This window comes from Octodon degus, unplaced genomic scaffold, assembly GCF_000260255.1.
Source record: "Octodon degus isolate 3935 unplaced genomic scaffold, OctDeg1.0 scaffold00012, whole genome shotgun sequence".
Lineage (NCBI taxonomy): Eukaryota > Metazoa > Chordata > Mammalia > Rodentia > Octodontidae > Octodon > Octodon degus.
Window position 1 is genome coordinate 27,190,411 of NW_004524588.1, and position 15,799 is coordinate 27,206,209.

The window sequence follows — 15,799 nt, forward strand, 5'->3', positions numbered from 1 at the left end:
TTTTTTTTTTTTCTGCTTTCTTTTGTCATTTACTTCCAGTTTCATTGCACTCTGGTCAGATAATGTGCATGGGATAATTTCTGTTTTCTTATATATACTTAAGCATGACCTATGGACCAGTATGTGATCTATTTTAGAAAATGACCCATGTGCAGTTGAGAAAAATGTGTATTCAGCTGTGTTTGGGTGGAACACTCTGCATATGTCCACAACGTCCATTTGTTTCAAGCTCTGGTTCAGTTGTGTTATTTCTTTGCTAAGTTTTTGCCTGGTTGACCTATCTTTTGGGGATAAGGGGGTATTAAAGTCTCCTGTTAAGACTGTGGTATTGGATATTAGTTTTTTTCATGTCCATTAAGTTTTGCTTTATATGGTTGGGTGCTCCTGTGTTTGGTACATAAATATTTATGAGTGTTACCTCTTCCTCTTGAATTTTTCCCCTAACCAGTATATAGTGGCCTTCTTTATTTTGCTTGATCATTCTTGGTTTGAATTTGAGACTGTCTGAGGATAGGATTGCTATCCCTGCTTTTTTCTGAGGTGCTGGGGCATGTAGTATTGTGTTCCATCCTTTGACTTTCAACCTATGTATGTCTTTATGAGTTAAATGTTTTTCTTGTATACAGCATATTGTTGGAATTTGTTTCCTAATCCACTGTGCCAGTCTATTTCTGTTGATTGGTGAATTGAGTCCATTTACATTGATGGTTAGAATTGAGATGTACTGACTTACAATTGACATGTTATTTACCTGTTGTCGTTTACTCCTTTTTCTCCTGGCTTTAATTGCTTGCCCTATTGAGTTGATTGCTTCTGATCTCATTCATGGAGTTCTGATCATTTTGGTCCCTCTCTAGAACATCTTTCTGTAGCCTGTGTAGAGTTGGCTTTGTCATCATGAAATTCTTTAGCTGTTCTTAGTCATGCAAGTATTTTACTTCTCCATCCAACTTGAAAGAGAGTTTTGCAGGGTATAGTAGTCAGGGCTGCAATTTTTTTTTTAGAGGACTTGAAGTACTCTGCTCCTTGCTCTTCTTGACTTCATGGTTTGTGAAGAGAAGTCGGCCGTAATTCTGATGGGTTTTCCTTTGAATGTGATCTGCTTCTTTTCTCTAGCCGCTTTCCGTAGATTAATCTTGTGCTGAATTTCTGGGATCTTGACTATTATATGTCTCGGTGTATTTTTAATTGGGTTGAGGTTACTTGGCATTCTGTATGCTTTGGTTACCTCTATGTCAGATTGTTTCCTCATATTTGGTAAGTTTTCTGTTGTTACTTCAGCCCATATTTTTTCAATGTCATTTGTATTGACTCCTTCTTTCTCATTAATGCCTATTAGTCTCACATTGTTCATCTTTGCATCATTTTGCAGGTGATGGATTATTTTTTCCTGCATCCTAGTTGTTTTTAAGAGCTCCTTTCTTGGGGCCGGGCAGATAGCTCAGTGCAATAAGCACTTGCCTGACAAGCTTAAGGACCTGAGTTTAATCCCCGGTTCCACAAAAAAAAGAGAGAGGGAGATCCTTTCTTACCTTTTCAGTAGCTGCAGCAAGTGTCTTCAAGATCTGAAACTCTGTCTTCACTTTCACTTAAACGGTTTTGCAAGCTTGTGATTGAGATTTTAATTTCCTTTATCTCTCTTTAACTCTGCTTCATGCGAACTATTTCTTTTCTGTATTGCTCTTTCAAGGAATCCATCATTTTTCTAATGTCCTCTATTTTTTTTTTGTTATGAATGTCTTCTTTAGAAGCAGTTACAAGTTTTTTAGTGCGGTGTTTTTTTTCAGATTGGGTTTCCTCCCTATGTTTCTGTAGTTGATTCTTCAGATGCTATGAGTTCTGAGAATTCTTTTTTTATTTCAGAAAAGAATTCCACTCTGAGTTCCTCTGTAACTTTCTGCTGTTGCTTATTTACTATCAACATTATTAATTAATACATTTGAGCCGAGCTAGTGTCCTCTGCACTTGTTCTGGGTGGGCATTGGGTTTCCTCCATATGTTTCTGCATTTGATTCTTTACTGCGCATGTTATTAATTCAGGGATTTCTTTTTTCATTTCCAATCTGAGTTCCTCTATACCTTTCTGCAGCTGTTTCTTTATTTTAGAAGCTGTTGATTTATTGCTTTCAGCTGTGTGATTCCCAGTTTGTTCTTTGTTAGTGTCCTCTGAGCTTATTACGGGTGGGCTTGGGTTCTGAGATTGCATTTTGCTCCTTCTTGTTGTCATTTTGTGTAGCACTGTCTTCTGACCTTTGTTGTAGATCTTTGTTGCAGTTATAACGTTACCACCTACTGAAGTTCAGGTGCAGATCTACAAAGTTTGGATTTATCCAGTTGTGCCTGGCTTGGGTCTGAATGTGTGCTCAGCTCCTTCCTGCTGCTGCCCTTGGGGGTGAACCTGTTGTGCCCCTCTGGCAAGATGTTCTGCTCCTGGAGTAGCTAGGTGGTTCTTTCCCCTACACTCTCTGCAGGGATTGCAGCTGCAGGGTTTCACCCCAGGCCTGTGTGCTAGGCCTGAGCTGAGTCTGGAGGGGGCAAGGTGGAGTAGGGGTAGAGGCAGCTCTCCCACACACTCACCAGGCCTGGAGTAGGAGTAGATCTGGGGGTTCCTGGAACAGAAAAGAAATTCCTACTCTGTGCGCAGGTTGTGTGCATGTGTGAGGTACAACGGAGTGATGCGGGGTGTCCCATGTGGGTGAAAATGGGTGTCACCCACGCTGCACCTGGTCTGGGACCAGTAGGTCCCGTCGGCGCAGGTTAGCCAGAAGCTCTCCCACACACTGACTGGGCCTGGACTAGGACTAAGTCTGGGGGTTCCCGGAACGCGACTGAAATTCTTACTTGGCGGTCGGGATGGAGGAGGTGCTGTGGAGTGGTGGGTGGTGTCCCAAGAGGGTGGAAGATGGTCTCACCCACGCTGCATCTGGGCTGGTTCCAGTAGGTTCCTCTGGCACAGGGTAGCCAGAAGCTCTCCCTGTAGCATGTTTTCTTTACATGATGGTCACATGTAAAATCCTTACCTTCTTCCCAGTATTTTATTTTATTTTTTTAATGTGTGTGTCCAATTTATTTCACTTGAGTGTGGTCTCAAGGTGCATGAATCTCTCAGGGTTATCCCTCTTGAGAGTGGCACAGTGATACTACTCCATTGTATTAAAAAAAACATATCTTCCTTTAGCCATTCTTAGGTTGATGAACATTAGGGATGTTTTCAAGGTTTAGCTACTACAGACTGCTGGTATCAGCAGGAGCCTGCATATATCACTGTGGTATGGTACTTTTAATTCTTTCAGGAAGATACCAAAAAGGGAAATAGGTAGGAACCTAAGGGGAAGGGGAATATCAAATGGAACCTTTAGTTTTAGTTTTTTGAAGAATCTCCACACTGATTTCCACAGTGGTTGCACCAGTGTACACTTCAGCAGTGAAGAAGGATTCCTATTTCCCCACAGCCCCTCTAGCTTTTGTTATTGATTTCTTGAGGATAGCTATTTGTTCTGGAGTGAGATGGAATCTCAGCATTGTTTTAATTTGTATCTCTTGAATGACCAGTTATGTTGAACATTTTTTCTATATTTGTTTGTTGTTCATCTTAGAAGTGTATATTCATCTCAGCTGCCCATTTCTGGATCTATTATGTTTGGGATTTCTGATTTTTTTCGAGTTCTCTTTATATCCTAGGTAGTAGTACTTTACCTGAGGGACAACTGGCAAAAAATTTTCCCTGCTCTGTGGGTTGTCTCTTCACTCTGTTGGTGGTTTCGTTGGTTGTTGAACCATCCCTGCTTTCCTGGGATGAATCCTATTTGGTCATGGTGCATAATCTTGATGGTTTGCTATATTGTCTGTTTGCCAGTATCTTATAAGGATTTCTGTGTCTATTTTCATTAGGGAACTTGGCCTGTAATTCTCTTTTTTAAATTGGATCCTTTCTGGTTTTGGTATCAGAGTAATGTTTGCTTCTAGTAATAAATTTGGGAGTACTGTTTTTCTTTTCATTTCATTCAAGGATTTGAGAAGTACTAGGTCTTCCCTAAATTTCTTGTAAAATTCAGCAGTGAATGCATCAGGGCCTAGGCTTTTCTTTGTTGGTAGATTTTTAAGTACATCTTCATTTTCATTGAATGATACTGGGTTATTTAGAATTTTTGTGTCTTCTTGATTTAGCTTTGGTAAATCATATGTAGGTAGGAATCTGTCTATTCTGTGTTTTCTATCTTCCTAGAGTATAGGTTCTTGAATTAAGTACTCATCTTCTGGATTTCTGCAGGATCTGTTGTGGATTTTACCCTTTTTATTTCTTTTCTTTTCTTTTCTTTTTTTCTTTTTCTTTTTGTCAGAACTGGGAATTGAACTCAGGCTCTTGCGCTTGCCAGGGAAGCACTTATTCCACTGAGCCATCTCCCCAGCCCCCTTTTTATTTCTTATTACATGGATTTGAGTCTTTTCTTTCCTTTTTCTGTTAGGGTTGGCTTGACATCCACTTTGTAAGCAAATGAAATACCTACCCCTTCTTTTTGCTGGGCCACAGGGAGTGTTATGTTCCATCTTTTGACCTTTCAGTCTGTGAATTTTTTTTTAATTTTTTTTTTAATTTTATTTTATTTTTCTTGTGGAACCGGGGATTGAACTCAGGCTCTTACACTTGCCAGGCAAGCACTTATTCTACTGAGCCATCTCCCCAACCCAGTCTGTGAATTTTTTACTGCTATGTGAATTACTATATCAAGGACTAGGAACAAGAAAATATTTTTAAATGTTGACCTTTAAATATGACCTTTTATGAGCTTTTGGAGCATATAAAGTACATGTATACATTATATTCTAGATGTTTAGCTGTTGCCTTAAAGTTACTTTATGAAACAGTTCAGATTTTTAAAAGAATGGATGCATTAGCATCACAAGTTTGTTGACCGTCACTTTCTTCTGTTCTTTGTAGTTCTTAGTTACCCTGTTTAGATGAGCATCGGACTGTGGTAGTAATGTCTAACCCTCTTTAAACTCCTGTCTTAAAGTACAGAATTACCTAATCATTAGGAAGAATTATATTCATTTTATTTACACTGCCTAATAGAGGGGCTACTAAACATGGGAGTGTTGAGTGCCTAAAATATGGCTGGATTGAGATGTGACATACATACTGTTATGGGGATATCACAACTTTAGTATGAGACAAAAGTAAAATCTCTTTTACGAATGTTTACCCATAGAGATGAATTAAAGAATGTATTAAATCAATTCTGTCTGCTTTTTACTTTTGTAATATGTCTAATAGATTGTTAGACTTATTGACATGGCTTATGTTGTTTCTGTTGAAGTGTGTAAGGTACACAGCTCTTTGGCGTCTTGGCAGGGAAGACAACTGACAGGTAGTACAGAGCCACGTGGTGGGGAGACAGCTTGTGCAGAGGCGGCACCTAAGTCAGCATCACAGGCTGCATCCGGTGTGCTCTAATGTAGTGGTAGTACTTAGTATTTTTTTTTTTTTCTTGCTTTTTACCTTCTTTTGAAGATTCTTAAGTTTACTTTCTGGGTGGAAAGAACTAAAGAAAAAGCTAAACATTAAAAAACTATTTTTTGAAAGTCCTTTTTTTAGTGGACTAAATTGACTCTCAGTTTAATGAAACAAATCTAGGTTGAGAAGGAAGGCCTGAATCTTGTCACAGTGGTCACTACTGTTTTCACTGGCTTATACAATTAAATTGATTTGTTAAGTGTGGAATGTAGATTAGTTTTAGGTATATTAAAACTGATAGTCCAGATGAAGATTAGCATTTAGTAGTTGAATGTATGGAAGTGGAGTCTTAAGAAAAATTTTGGCTGACAGTATAAATTAAGTCATAGGTAGGTATGTGGTCATAAGTTGAGTAATGTGATGAATCTAGGACACACACCACAGGAGCAGGAAGGAAAGGAAAAGGGACCTGGAAGCCTTTGGCAGAAATGGCCAAAGAGGGAGGGATCCAGCTAGGATAGTCTGATTTGAAGAAGCAATAAGATGCTGTCTGTAGAGTGTGACATGTGCCTAAGCTGTTAAAATTAAGACTGTTGTCCTTAATAAATGTAAGAGCTGGTTCCCTGGAGAGATTGGATCAGAAGACGAAGCAGGAGTGCAGAAAGTAGAACGGTTGGTTCATAGGAAGTAACGAATGTAAGATAGAAAACTTACTGTTTGGCACAGAAAGAGGTGGGGAGATACAGGAAGACTTTCTATAGCTGATGGAGGGTGTGTACTTAGCATATGAAAACTTGCAGTGTATATTGTGTATTCTCTGAGTTTTAAGTCCCTTAGAAAAATGTTTCTATATTTTCTCTCATGGGATATAATGTAGCATCCTTTACAAGTTCACTTCCAATGATAGTTGCTCAAGATTTTTAATTTAATACCTTTTTTAAAGATACAGCTTTTTTGTCAACATCATTTCAAGTATCCTGAGCATTATGTCTCTGTAAAGACTTACTATTTTCCTGCTTTAAATGTATTCTGGCCTTGCAGCATGGCTTACTGGTGAAAATAATTTAAATTCAAACTCTGGGGTTTTAGTTGCACGATCTTGAGCATGTTAGCCTCTTCTCACTGCTGAAGTGAAGGTATAATACTTTATTATTATTAGGCTTTTTATGGATTCAGTTTGCAAACAGCTTTTTGTATACATTTAGAGGTGTTTTGATATTGAAGTAGGTGCTCAATAAGTACTTCTGACTCAATGGCAACTTTATGTTATACATGCTAACTAACACTAGTTTTTATAATTTGATTTAAAGTGGTATATATGACATATTATTACTTAATACTAGGCATACTCAGGTGAAATTTGAATGAAAAATTAGACTCTGAATTTTAAAAAATATGTTTTTGTTTCTTTCCCTTAATCCAGGTCCTGAGGGAGTCTAACAAATTAGCAGAAATGGAAGAACCACCCTTGCTTCCAGGAGAAAATATTAAAGACATGGGTGTGTAATGGTACTTTTTGTCTGTCATTTCCCTCCCTTCTTTTGAAGCGACTCTACCTTCTAAGCACGGACAGGATAAGCGAGCGGCCAGTGGAGGAAGCTCTCTCCTGGCAGCACTTGCCCACCACGGCCGCCGCCGTTCAGTGTCTGTTCCTTTGGGAGCACTCTTAACCAGGCTTCTGGGAGATGTGCCTGTTAAAGATTATTCTGCCTATCCTGGGTTTTTAAGTTTTCTTTGAAAATAGGTGGCTTTTGTTTTTAAACTGTTGCTGAATTATGTGAAGGAAGATAATAATTTATTGCAGCTGCTACACATTATCTTATTGCATTTATATGTTGGGTTGCTTAGATAAACACATTAAATTGTCTCTATATGATTAAGATCAAACCCAAGGCCCTTACCCTGAAATTCATTTCCAGCCCTTTTATTTTTTTGAGATAATGCTTGTCAGTTGCCCAGGCTGGGCTCAAGCTTGAGTCTTCCTGCCTCAGTCCCCGAGGAGCCTCCCAGGCATAACCCACCACTCTGGGCTTGTCACTTTATACAGATAATTTAAAACACACCCGCTTCTTTGCCTCTTTTATGTCTTTCTTTCCATAAACTCAGGTCACAAATAAGCATTGTGGAATAAGCCATTGGTACATACCTTTGTCTCACGTAGTATTGGTAACATGAACTGGAAACTGAAAATCAGCACATAAAATATATTTTTCTTCTCATGCTTCACTTTGTTGTGATAAATCTACAAAATAGTAATAGATTATGAGAAACAATATATTGGAAGATTGAAATAAGTGGATTTCTAGCCAGAGCAGATGAATCATAGTTTTTAAAACAGATACCTTAGATTATTTTCCCTGGCTAACTGTCCTTTGCTTGTGTAAAGCTGAACAAGCCCGAGTGAATGAATGAGTGAACTGCTAACTCCTCCTGTGGCGTTTTAGTGCTTAATATTTCTTCTTTCTCTTGACACATAGGTAACCGCTTTGGTGTTTTTTCTCTTACTTGGCCTTGTAGCCTAAGCCTCAATGTGGTCAACCATTTATTGAGTTAGATAATGTGTAACAGCTGCAGTTATCTGTGTATGACTCTGTGCTGCCACGCAGTTATTTGTTAATGCTTGCTGTCCCACCTACCCATCCTCAGACAATACTCTTACCAAAGAAGGCGTTGTCTGCCCTATTTGGTAGATGAGGAAAACTAAGGCATGTGGCGATTTGCAAACAAGGCATGCTTAGCTAGCCAGTTAGGTCTAGCATTATGTTTTCATTGTTATTATTACGAACCTAATCCCTCTGCTGCTCCCACTGTGATAGAGGCTTGTAAGAGACTTTCAGGTTAGTGTTGTGTCTCCTTTGTTTGGTCCTCTTCCTTTAGTGTCAGCATTCTCTGGGACTTCATCCTTGACCCAGGTTCCTCTGTCTTGTATATTCTTTTTGTTTTTGAGATAAGGTCTTACTGTAGTTCAGGCTGGTCTTGGACTCACTGTGTAGCTCAGAGATCCCCCTACCTGTCTTACAAGTGCTGGGATTAAGGCAAGCACCACCATGCTGGGCTTCTTGTATGTATGGCCTTTTACATTGATCATATCAAGTCAGTGACTTTGTGTACAATATATTGGCTGATGCCTGTAAAGTCTGCATTTCTGGTTTGAGTCTCTGTTGTGATACACATAAAATCATTGTGTCATAGACACATGCTCTTGCCTATTCTGCACCGTGTTATTCATAATGGTGTATGTCCAAGATCTCCAAACTAAAACTGTCGCCTTCACCTTTCCCTTCATGTGTACTCTTTCTTGTGACATCAGTGTCCCTGAGATGGTATCACTTTCACTTGTTCATTCACTTTGGTCAGAAACCTGGTTGTCTTTTTTGGCTGCTCTTTTAATTCTGAATGCTCATACCCAGCCATCGCCCGGATCTGGAGGGCTAACTGCAGAGTTTTCCTAACTTTGATATGGTGTTGTGTATATTGAATTTCAGGTACCTGTAAAAGACTTGGGAGACGGGGTCAAGCCTAGGGCCTTCTGCGTGCTAGACAAGCTTCCTACCACTGAGCCCCTCGGTTGGAAAAGCAGTGGTGCTTTGATTCACAAACTGCTTTTTATGATTCTGGTCACAAAGCAAATTGGACTAGAACCAAATCAGATTTCCCTATGAGGATATATTGAACCTACCCATTGAATTTGATGTGATTCTTCTCCAATTCTGTTTGTGATCAGAATTGTGGAACAAAACGAGAGGGGCAAATAGCTCAATGGATTGAAGTGCCTGCAAGCAGGTGCAGGGGCCAGGAGTTCGATCCCCAGGCCTGCCGTGCCAGCCCCACCCCCGGATTGTACTGAGACGGCAATTGAGACTGGACATGGTGGCATGCACCTGTAATCTCAGCTCTTGGGAGGCTGTAAACAGGTGGATCACTGTGATTCCGATCTAGTAGTGAGACCATAGGCACCCTGTAGACCCTTCTCTAAAATAAAGAAATAAAAAAAGTTGTAGAACATACTAAGTTTGTGGACTGAGGTGCCACTATGCCTGATGATGACATACTTAGGCTTGACTCATGTTTAGGAGTCATTATCACATGGATATTAGTTAAAAGCAGGAGGAAGAAAGTAATTCAGAAAGGAAGTAGGAAGAGAAGGGGGCCCAGAGCATGGCTTTGGTGGTCACTAACCTTGCAGTTATGTGGGAACTGATGAGGGGAGGGCAAAGGCGGGGAGTGCAGTGTGTGGTGGTGGGAGAGGGCTGGGCTGGGAACTTGTGTCCTGGAGTCTCTGGTTTGCAGTAAGTTGTTCTTGGCATTAGTGCTTTGTTAGCACCTTTGTTTACCTAAAGGTTACCTACATGTATTCCTTGAACCCTTCTTTGATCTTATGACTGAATAGACTTTTCTGCCTCTACATACTTTGAGCATATTTTTTCTCTTTTTGCAAGGTCAGGTGCTGTCATATATCCACTTGCCTGTATTTGTCATCTTTCTCATGGATGTGCATTTTCCAGGTCATTTTGGTGCATCACAGAGAACTAAACGTGCTCCTGCACTGTGATGTCAGTAGAACTTAGAGAAGATGAGTAAATCTGACTTGATACCATTAGACAGTGTTATTTCCACAGTTCTGTAATTTAAAATCATCTGTACAGACTCGACGATTATGGTGCAGAAGTTAAATTGAACAGAAAAAATACTATAAGGTTAGGATAAACTTGGATAACTTCATGGGAAAAGATCTTGGATTTAAATTGGTTTAATATAAGTCTGTGGCTTAGATTTCTTCAAAGAAACAGTTAAAGTCATGTTGGGAGTAACAACAGAATATCTTAGGAAATAAAGTGTGTTGTGCCCTAACCACCTCAGGAAGAGATGTTTTTACAGTTTGCAGTAATTTAACCTTAAATTCAGGAAGCAGATGTTACACGGACTGTGCTGTTAGTGGTGTAGCCTTGCCACATGAGGTGCCATGGAGAAAGGTTTCTGGTCAGGGGAACTGGCCTGAACGCTTCGTCTTACCCTGGTTCTGAAGCCTTGGGCAGTTCTTTTACCTTTCCGTGCTCTGATTTTCTTACGTAAAAGTGAAGCTAAATATATACCTCCATGTAAGAGTTGTTAAGGCTGCATGCTCCAGGAGAAGTACTTCGTAAGCTTGTGCTTGGTCCCCTGTGCTGTTGTTACTGTCCTTGCCTCCTCCGGTAAGGAACATAGTCACCTAGGGCCTCCCTTCTGTTTGGTGCACACTGACCGAGCATCTCCCATGAGTGAAACTTCACTTAGGAGGACTGAGAGACCAAAGCACACAGTAGTGAGGACAGCAGCGATGTGGGTGGTGGCCCTGGCATTTGTACAGTGCTTTCAGTTTTAGCACTTTCCTGTGTATTGTCTCATGACATTACAATAAAGACAAGGCAGTCCAAGTGCAATGGAAAAAGAGATACAGGATAATGAAACCGATTTCTCCTGTGTTAATAAAAAACTAGCTCTGGATGGAATCCAGAAATGCTTGTAGAAATGTTGAATAAAGCTTTCCTAGTTGATGTAAGCATTCATAAACACAAAAGAAGAGTACATGTGTACGCGTGTGTGTGTGTATTTGTACAGTGATAGGTTTAATTTTAAAGGCTTCCTTCTAAAGGACATGTGCACTAGAAACAGTGATTTAAAAAGGTAGCTCCTGAGGTAACTATTTTGAATGTTAGAGGTGACTGGTAAATAATGTCTCATTTCAAATTCCATACAAAATAGCCTTTTAAGATGATGAGTAAGGAGCAAAGTCAGGAAATTGCAGTGTCATACAAAGACCTGTTTCATGGCTCTACATTTCTCCAGAAGTCGCTGTTTTATATGAGTTTTATTTCAATTACAATAATTTTCTCAGAAACATATCACAGGCTTCTCTCATTTTGTATGTCTTGAGTATTATATTTTTAAAGATATACTGACAGACTTGACAGTGGCCAAGAGCCAGGAGGTGGGGGACGCAGAGGCTGTGATGTGCTGAACCCTGACTTCCTTGGCACGCGTATATTTCCCAGCCCACCTGCGCTCCCTCGCCTCTGCCCCTGCTGTCACTGGCTCTCCAAAGAGGGATAGTAGTCATCTGGGCTTGCTCTGGTTGTGATAGCCCTGCGCGTCTGTGATCTGTTCATGTATCCTATAGACCTCCCCTGGGTTAGTGCAGGGTAGAGGCTTGTAACAGGCCACTGAGGAAGAGCAGAAGTTAAAATTAGCAATTAGAACAATTTTTAAAGATGAAGAGACTGTTCTCAATACACTGTATAAGCTGTGAATGTTTTGCCTTTTTAGCCAAAGATGTGACTTACATATGTCCATTCACTGGTGCTGTACGAGGGACACTGACTGTCACGGATTACAGGCTGTATTTCAAAAGCATGGAGCGGGTAAGACTTGCTGGGTGAAATATTTTGTATATATATATGTGTGTTGTTTTTAACTAGTATTGTTTGCCTGTGATCATTTTTAAGAATTTTTCATTAAGATTCCTTACGGTGTGTGTGTGTGTGTGTGTGTGTGTGTGTGTGTGTGTGTGTGAGAGAGAGAGAGAGAGAGAGAGAGAGAGAGAGAGAAGGAGATCACACCCATGGGCTCATGCATGGAGGGCAAACACTCCGTGTTGAGTTGCATCTGCAGTGCTCTGATTAAGATCTCTGACTTTAACTGTACTTGTGTGGTATCAGTTGCTCAGTTTGTTTTCTCTTTTCTTCTTTTAGGACCCCCCATTTGTTTTAGATGCTTCTCTTGGCGTGATAAGTAGAGTAGAAAAAATTGGTGGTGCTTCTAGTAGAGGTGAAAATTCTTATGGCTTAGAAACTGTGTGCAAGGTAAATGTTACAATGAGTATGCTACTTTGTTTGGTTTTAAAAGCTGGTAAATGGATCTTCTATTTGGAAACTAATTTTAGAAATAACGTGAATTTTTTTTTCATTCCTCGTTTCTTTTTTGTGGAACTGGGAATTGAACTCAGGCCCTTGCGCTTGCCAGGGAAGCACTTATGCCCCTGAGCCATCTCCCTGGCCCCTAACAAATGGATTTCATTACTAGAAATATTACTTTGGTAGAAGATAACATTTCCATTTATCATTGTAGTTGGGGTTTTTTAGTACGAGGGATCAAACTCAGGACCTTCCACTTGGCAGGCAGGTGCTTATGCCATGGAGCTACCTCCCCAGCCCCTGTCGGAGGTGTTTCATGTGCTGCTTTTCCAAGTCGCTGTTCTACATTTTGTAGCAATCAGGACCCTTGCACATCTCACTTCCAGGTCATGCTGCGCCTTTCTTGCACTATTCTGCCCCTGTCCAAAGTAAAATAAACAGCACGTGTATAATTTGGAATACTGTGTTATGATAACGTTTGATATCTTGTGAATATAGTATTAACACTGATGCCTTCATAATGACGATTTGTCAACTATATTGTTTCTTGATCACTTCCCTGTAGTTTAAGTGAATGCAGTGTAGAATATTAAAAGATAATGGTTTTGAAATCTTGGTCATTTAAAATACATATTTTTTTCATGAAACAATACCAGTGTCGATGAACTCAAGCATTTGTAGGGCCTCTGCATGGCCCTTTCAGGAAGCTCTGTGGTTAGCAGTGAATGAAACTATCTTTACTAGTTATAAAAGTACGTAGGGGCCTGGGAAGATAGCTTGGCAGTCTAAGCACCTGCCTGGCAAGTGCAAGGACCGGGTTCGATCCCCAGTACTGCATGCTGTGCCAGCTCTGGAACCCTAGGTGTGCAGTGCTGGCCAGCGAAACTGGGTGTGGCAGTGCACACTTGTAATTCCAGCGTTGGGAAGGGTGAGACAGGAAGATCACTACTAGTCCAAGCTGCATATTGGGACCCTGTACCAAGGTAAATAAATAAAAGATTAAAAAGTAGATTTTAGGAAAAGTATGTACAGAGGACAAACAAGATCTTAGCTTCAGTTCCTACACATTTATTTTAAATTATGGAAAAGCTATCATTGATTTTTGGATCAGATTTATAGTACCATGTTTTATTTGGTTTATAGGTATGTGGTGGTGTAGTATCTTTGTTTCATTTTATGAGACATAATAGTTACTTTGAATTTTGCTTAGGTTAAAACATTTAAATATGTCCTGAGTCTTAATTGACCTTAGAAGGCTAGGGCCAAAATGTTGGCTTTCCTTGCAGCCCTCGTTTTTCTCTAATTTTGGTCTGCAAACTTAGGTTGTTAACCATCCAGAAGACAAGCTTATACTGTAACGTCATGTAACTCGGTAGTATCCCAAATTTTCTGATCAAGGAGATTATGGGGCCAAAGAGGAAAGTGATCGATGATGTAGAGTGTGCCTAAGGAGAGTCACATGGAGAGAAAACATTCTCTCAGGCTTTCACAGAGAGCACATCGGCCAAGCAATGGCCGTGACTCATCCACGTGGCTGACACTGACAAAGGTTCTACAATCTGAGGTACAGGATCTCAGGATAAATCCTGAGGGGATTTCGCTGACCCTATCAGACCCAAAAGCTACAATTCTTGTTGCATAGGTCCTGCTTTACCTTGGTCTTAACCATCCAGAAGGAAAGTATAAAAATGAAATATAAGAAATAAAGCCATGCTGTTATGTTGAGCTGTAGGGGACTCAGGTCAACAATTTCTGACATTGCCAGTGAAGCGGAAGACCCAATACTATTATGGGCTACTGGACTCTTTTAGAATATTTTGCTGAGTTTACACACCTATAATATTCAAATATTCTCTTAATGAATAGAATGATTTGTTCTAATGATGTTTGTAAATAGGATATCAAGTCAGCATCTTGTACAGCAGTTAACCACTAAGAAGAGTGTATGCAGTGTGTTAATTATTGAAACTGTCCTACCAATTTGATTTGAAACTGTCACATTGCTATTTGTTTATCAATAAAATTATGGCAAAAAGATAAAAGAACAGAGGGAATGACAGTAAAAAAAAAATTACAAATTCCAATGTCAGTACCCCCAAGCTTTACCAGAACAGTCACATGCTTTAAATAAAGTTGATGAATATCCCCACTACAAGGTCAGGGTTGAATGTTTGGAGGCCATCTGGCACATCCTGCAAGCCACAGTGAGTGCACAGGCGTTTGAGTGACATCTGCAAAAGGACATTGTCAAAGGTGAAATAAGTAAAATACCAAGTCAGCCTCAAGAGATGACATTGTGATCTGGATGATTACTAGCTTTATTAAAAGCCAGACTACGTAAGCTGTCTTAGCCTCCACGTTGTTAACATGTTGTGCATGACCACTGGCAGCCAGCCCAGCCCAGCTGTTCATAGGAGAGGATGACACCCTGTGTCCACCTCTGAGCTTGTCCCCACAATGCACTCTTGAACTTGGAACCCTAGTGAAGTGTCAGTGCCCATTGCCAAAGAAAAAATTCCATTCTTAGACCTGCATAACAAAAAAAAAAAAAAAGGTTTTAATTTCATTAATGAAAATTTTGAAGTTCATTTCCGCTTGTTACGTGTGAAAAAAAAAAACATTTAAATACAATGGATAGTCTTGAAATTATTAACCTCAAATGTTTTTGTGAATACTGTTACGGTATCAGTAAGCCTGAACTTGAGTTTCTGAATTCAGCCTAAGCAAAAGGACATTGCTTGAGGATAATAATGAGAGCAAGCTCTGGTCATGCCATCTGACTGGAGCCTTTAACATCCACCAAACTATCCAATTTTTCCTGCCAGTGGAGGGAACTTGGATATGGAGTGGAGGAAGCCTTTTAGGCAAAATTAAGATGAGGAGGTCATAAACATATGATTTCTGGGAAGTGACAAGGACATGATGGAAGTGCAGTAGCAGCTAATTCGGCTTTTACTAGAGAAATTCACTATAAAAGTGAATAATCACAGGAAAGACTTACATTGATATGTCCATTAGTCATGCTAAGCTTCGGACACAATGTGTCCAGTGTAAAATATATCAGTTGCTGCCTCTTTTATTGTCCTGTATTCAGTTCACTAGTGTACACCAATTTTCTGCACTCAAAAATTCAGCCTTGTTTTAGAGCAAATTGTGGGGCTTTTTTGTTTTTCTCACTGAAGCATTTTAACTGTACCTCTCTCCAGGAGCTGTTATCTACTTTTGCGTAATCCATAATCACAGGTCATAGTGTTATACAAGGTAGTTCCAAGTAATTTATTTACTCATTTAATAAAAAGCAAAAAGACAAAGATTAACTTTGATATTGAATCTTTTCTAGGATATTAGGAATTTACGATTTGCTCATAAACCTGAGGGGCGAACAAGAAGATCCATATTTGAGAATCTGATGAAATATGCATTTCCTGTTTCTAATAACCTGGTAACATTTTTC

The 15,799-nt window shown here is 39.8% G+C and overlaps 1 protein-coding gene across 2 annotated transcripts in view; it reads left to right on the top strand.

Moving 5' to 3' along the window:
* Mtmr2 (myotubularin related protein 2) overlaps nucleotides 1-15,799 on the top strand; it is an 81,117-nt gene that overhangs the window by 38,429 nt on the left and 26,889 nt on the right. For both annotated transcript variants that reach the window (XM_004626158.2, XM_023709514.1), the window contains exons 3-6: nucleotides 6,879-6,954; nucleotides 11,759-11,853; nucleotides 12,184-12,294; nucleotides 15,686-15,787. In XM_004626158.2, the coding sequence (XP_004626215.1) occupies nucleotides 6,909-6,954; nucleotides 11,759-11,853; nucleotides 12,184-12,294; nucleotides 15,686-15,787 (354 nt within the window). In that variant the 5' untranslated portion in view covers nucleotides 6,879-6,908. The remainder of the gene's footprint in view (nucleotides 1-6,878; nucleotides 6,955-11,758; nucleotides 11,854-12,183; nucleotides 12,295-15,685; nucleotides 15,788-15,799) is intronic.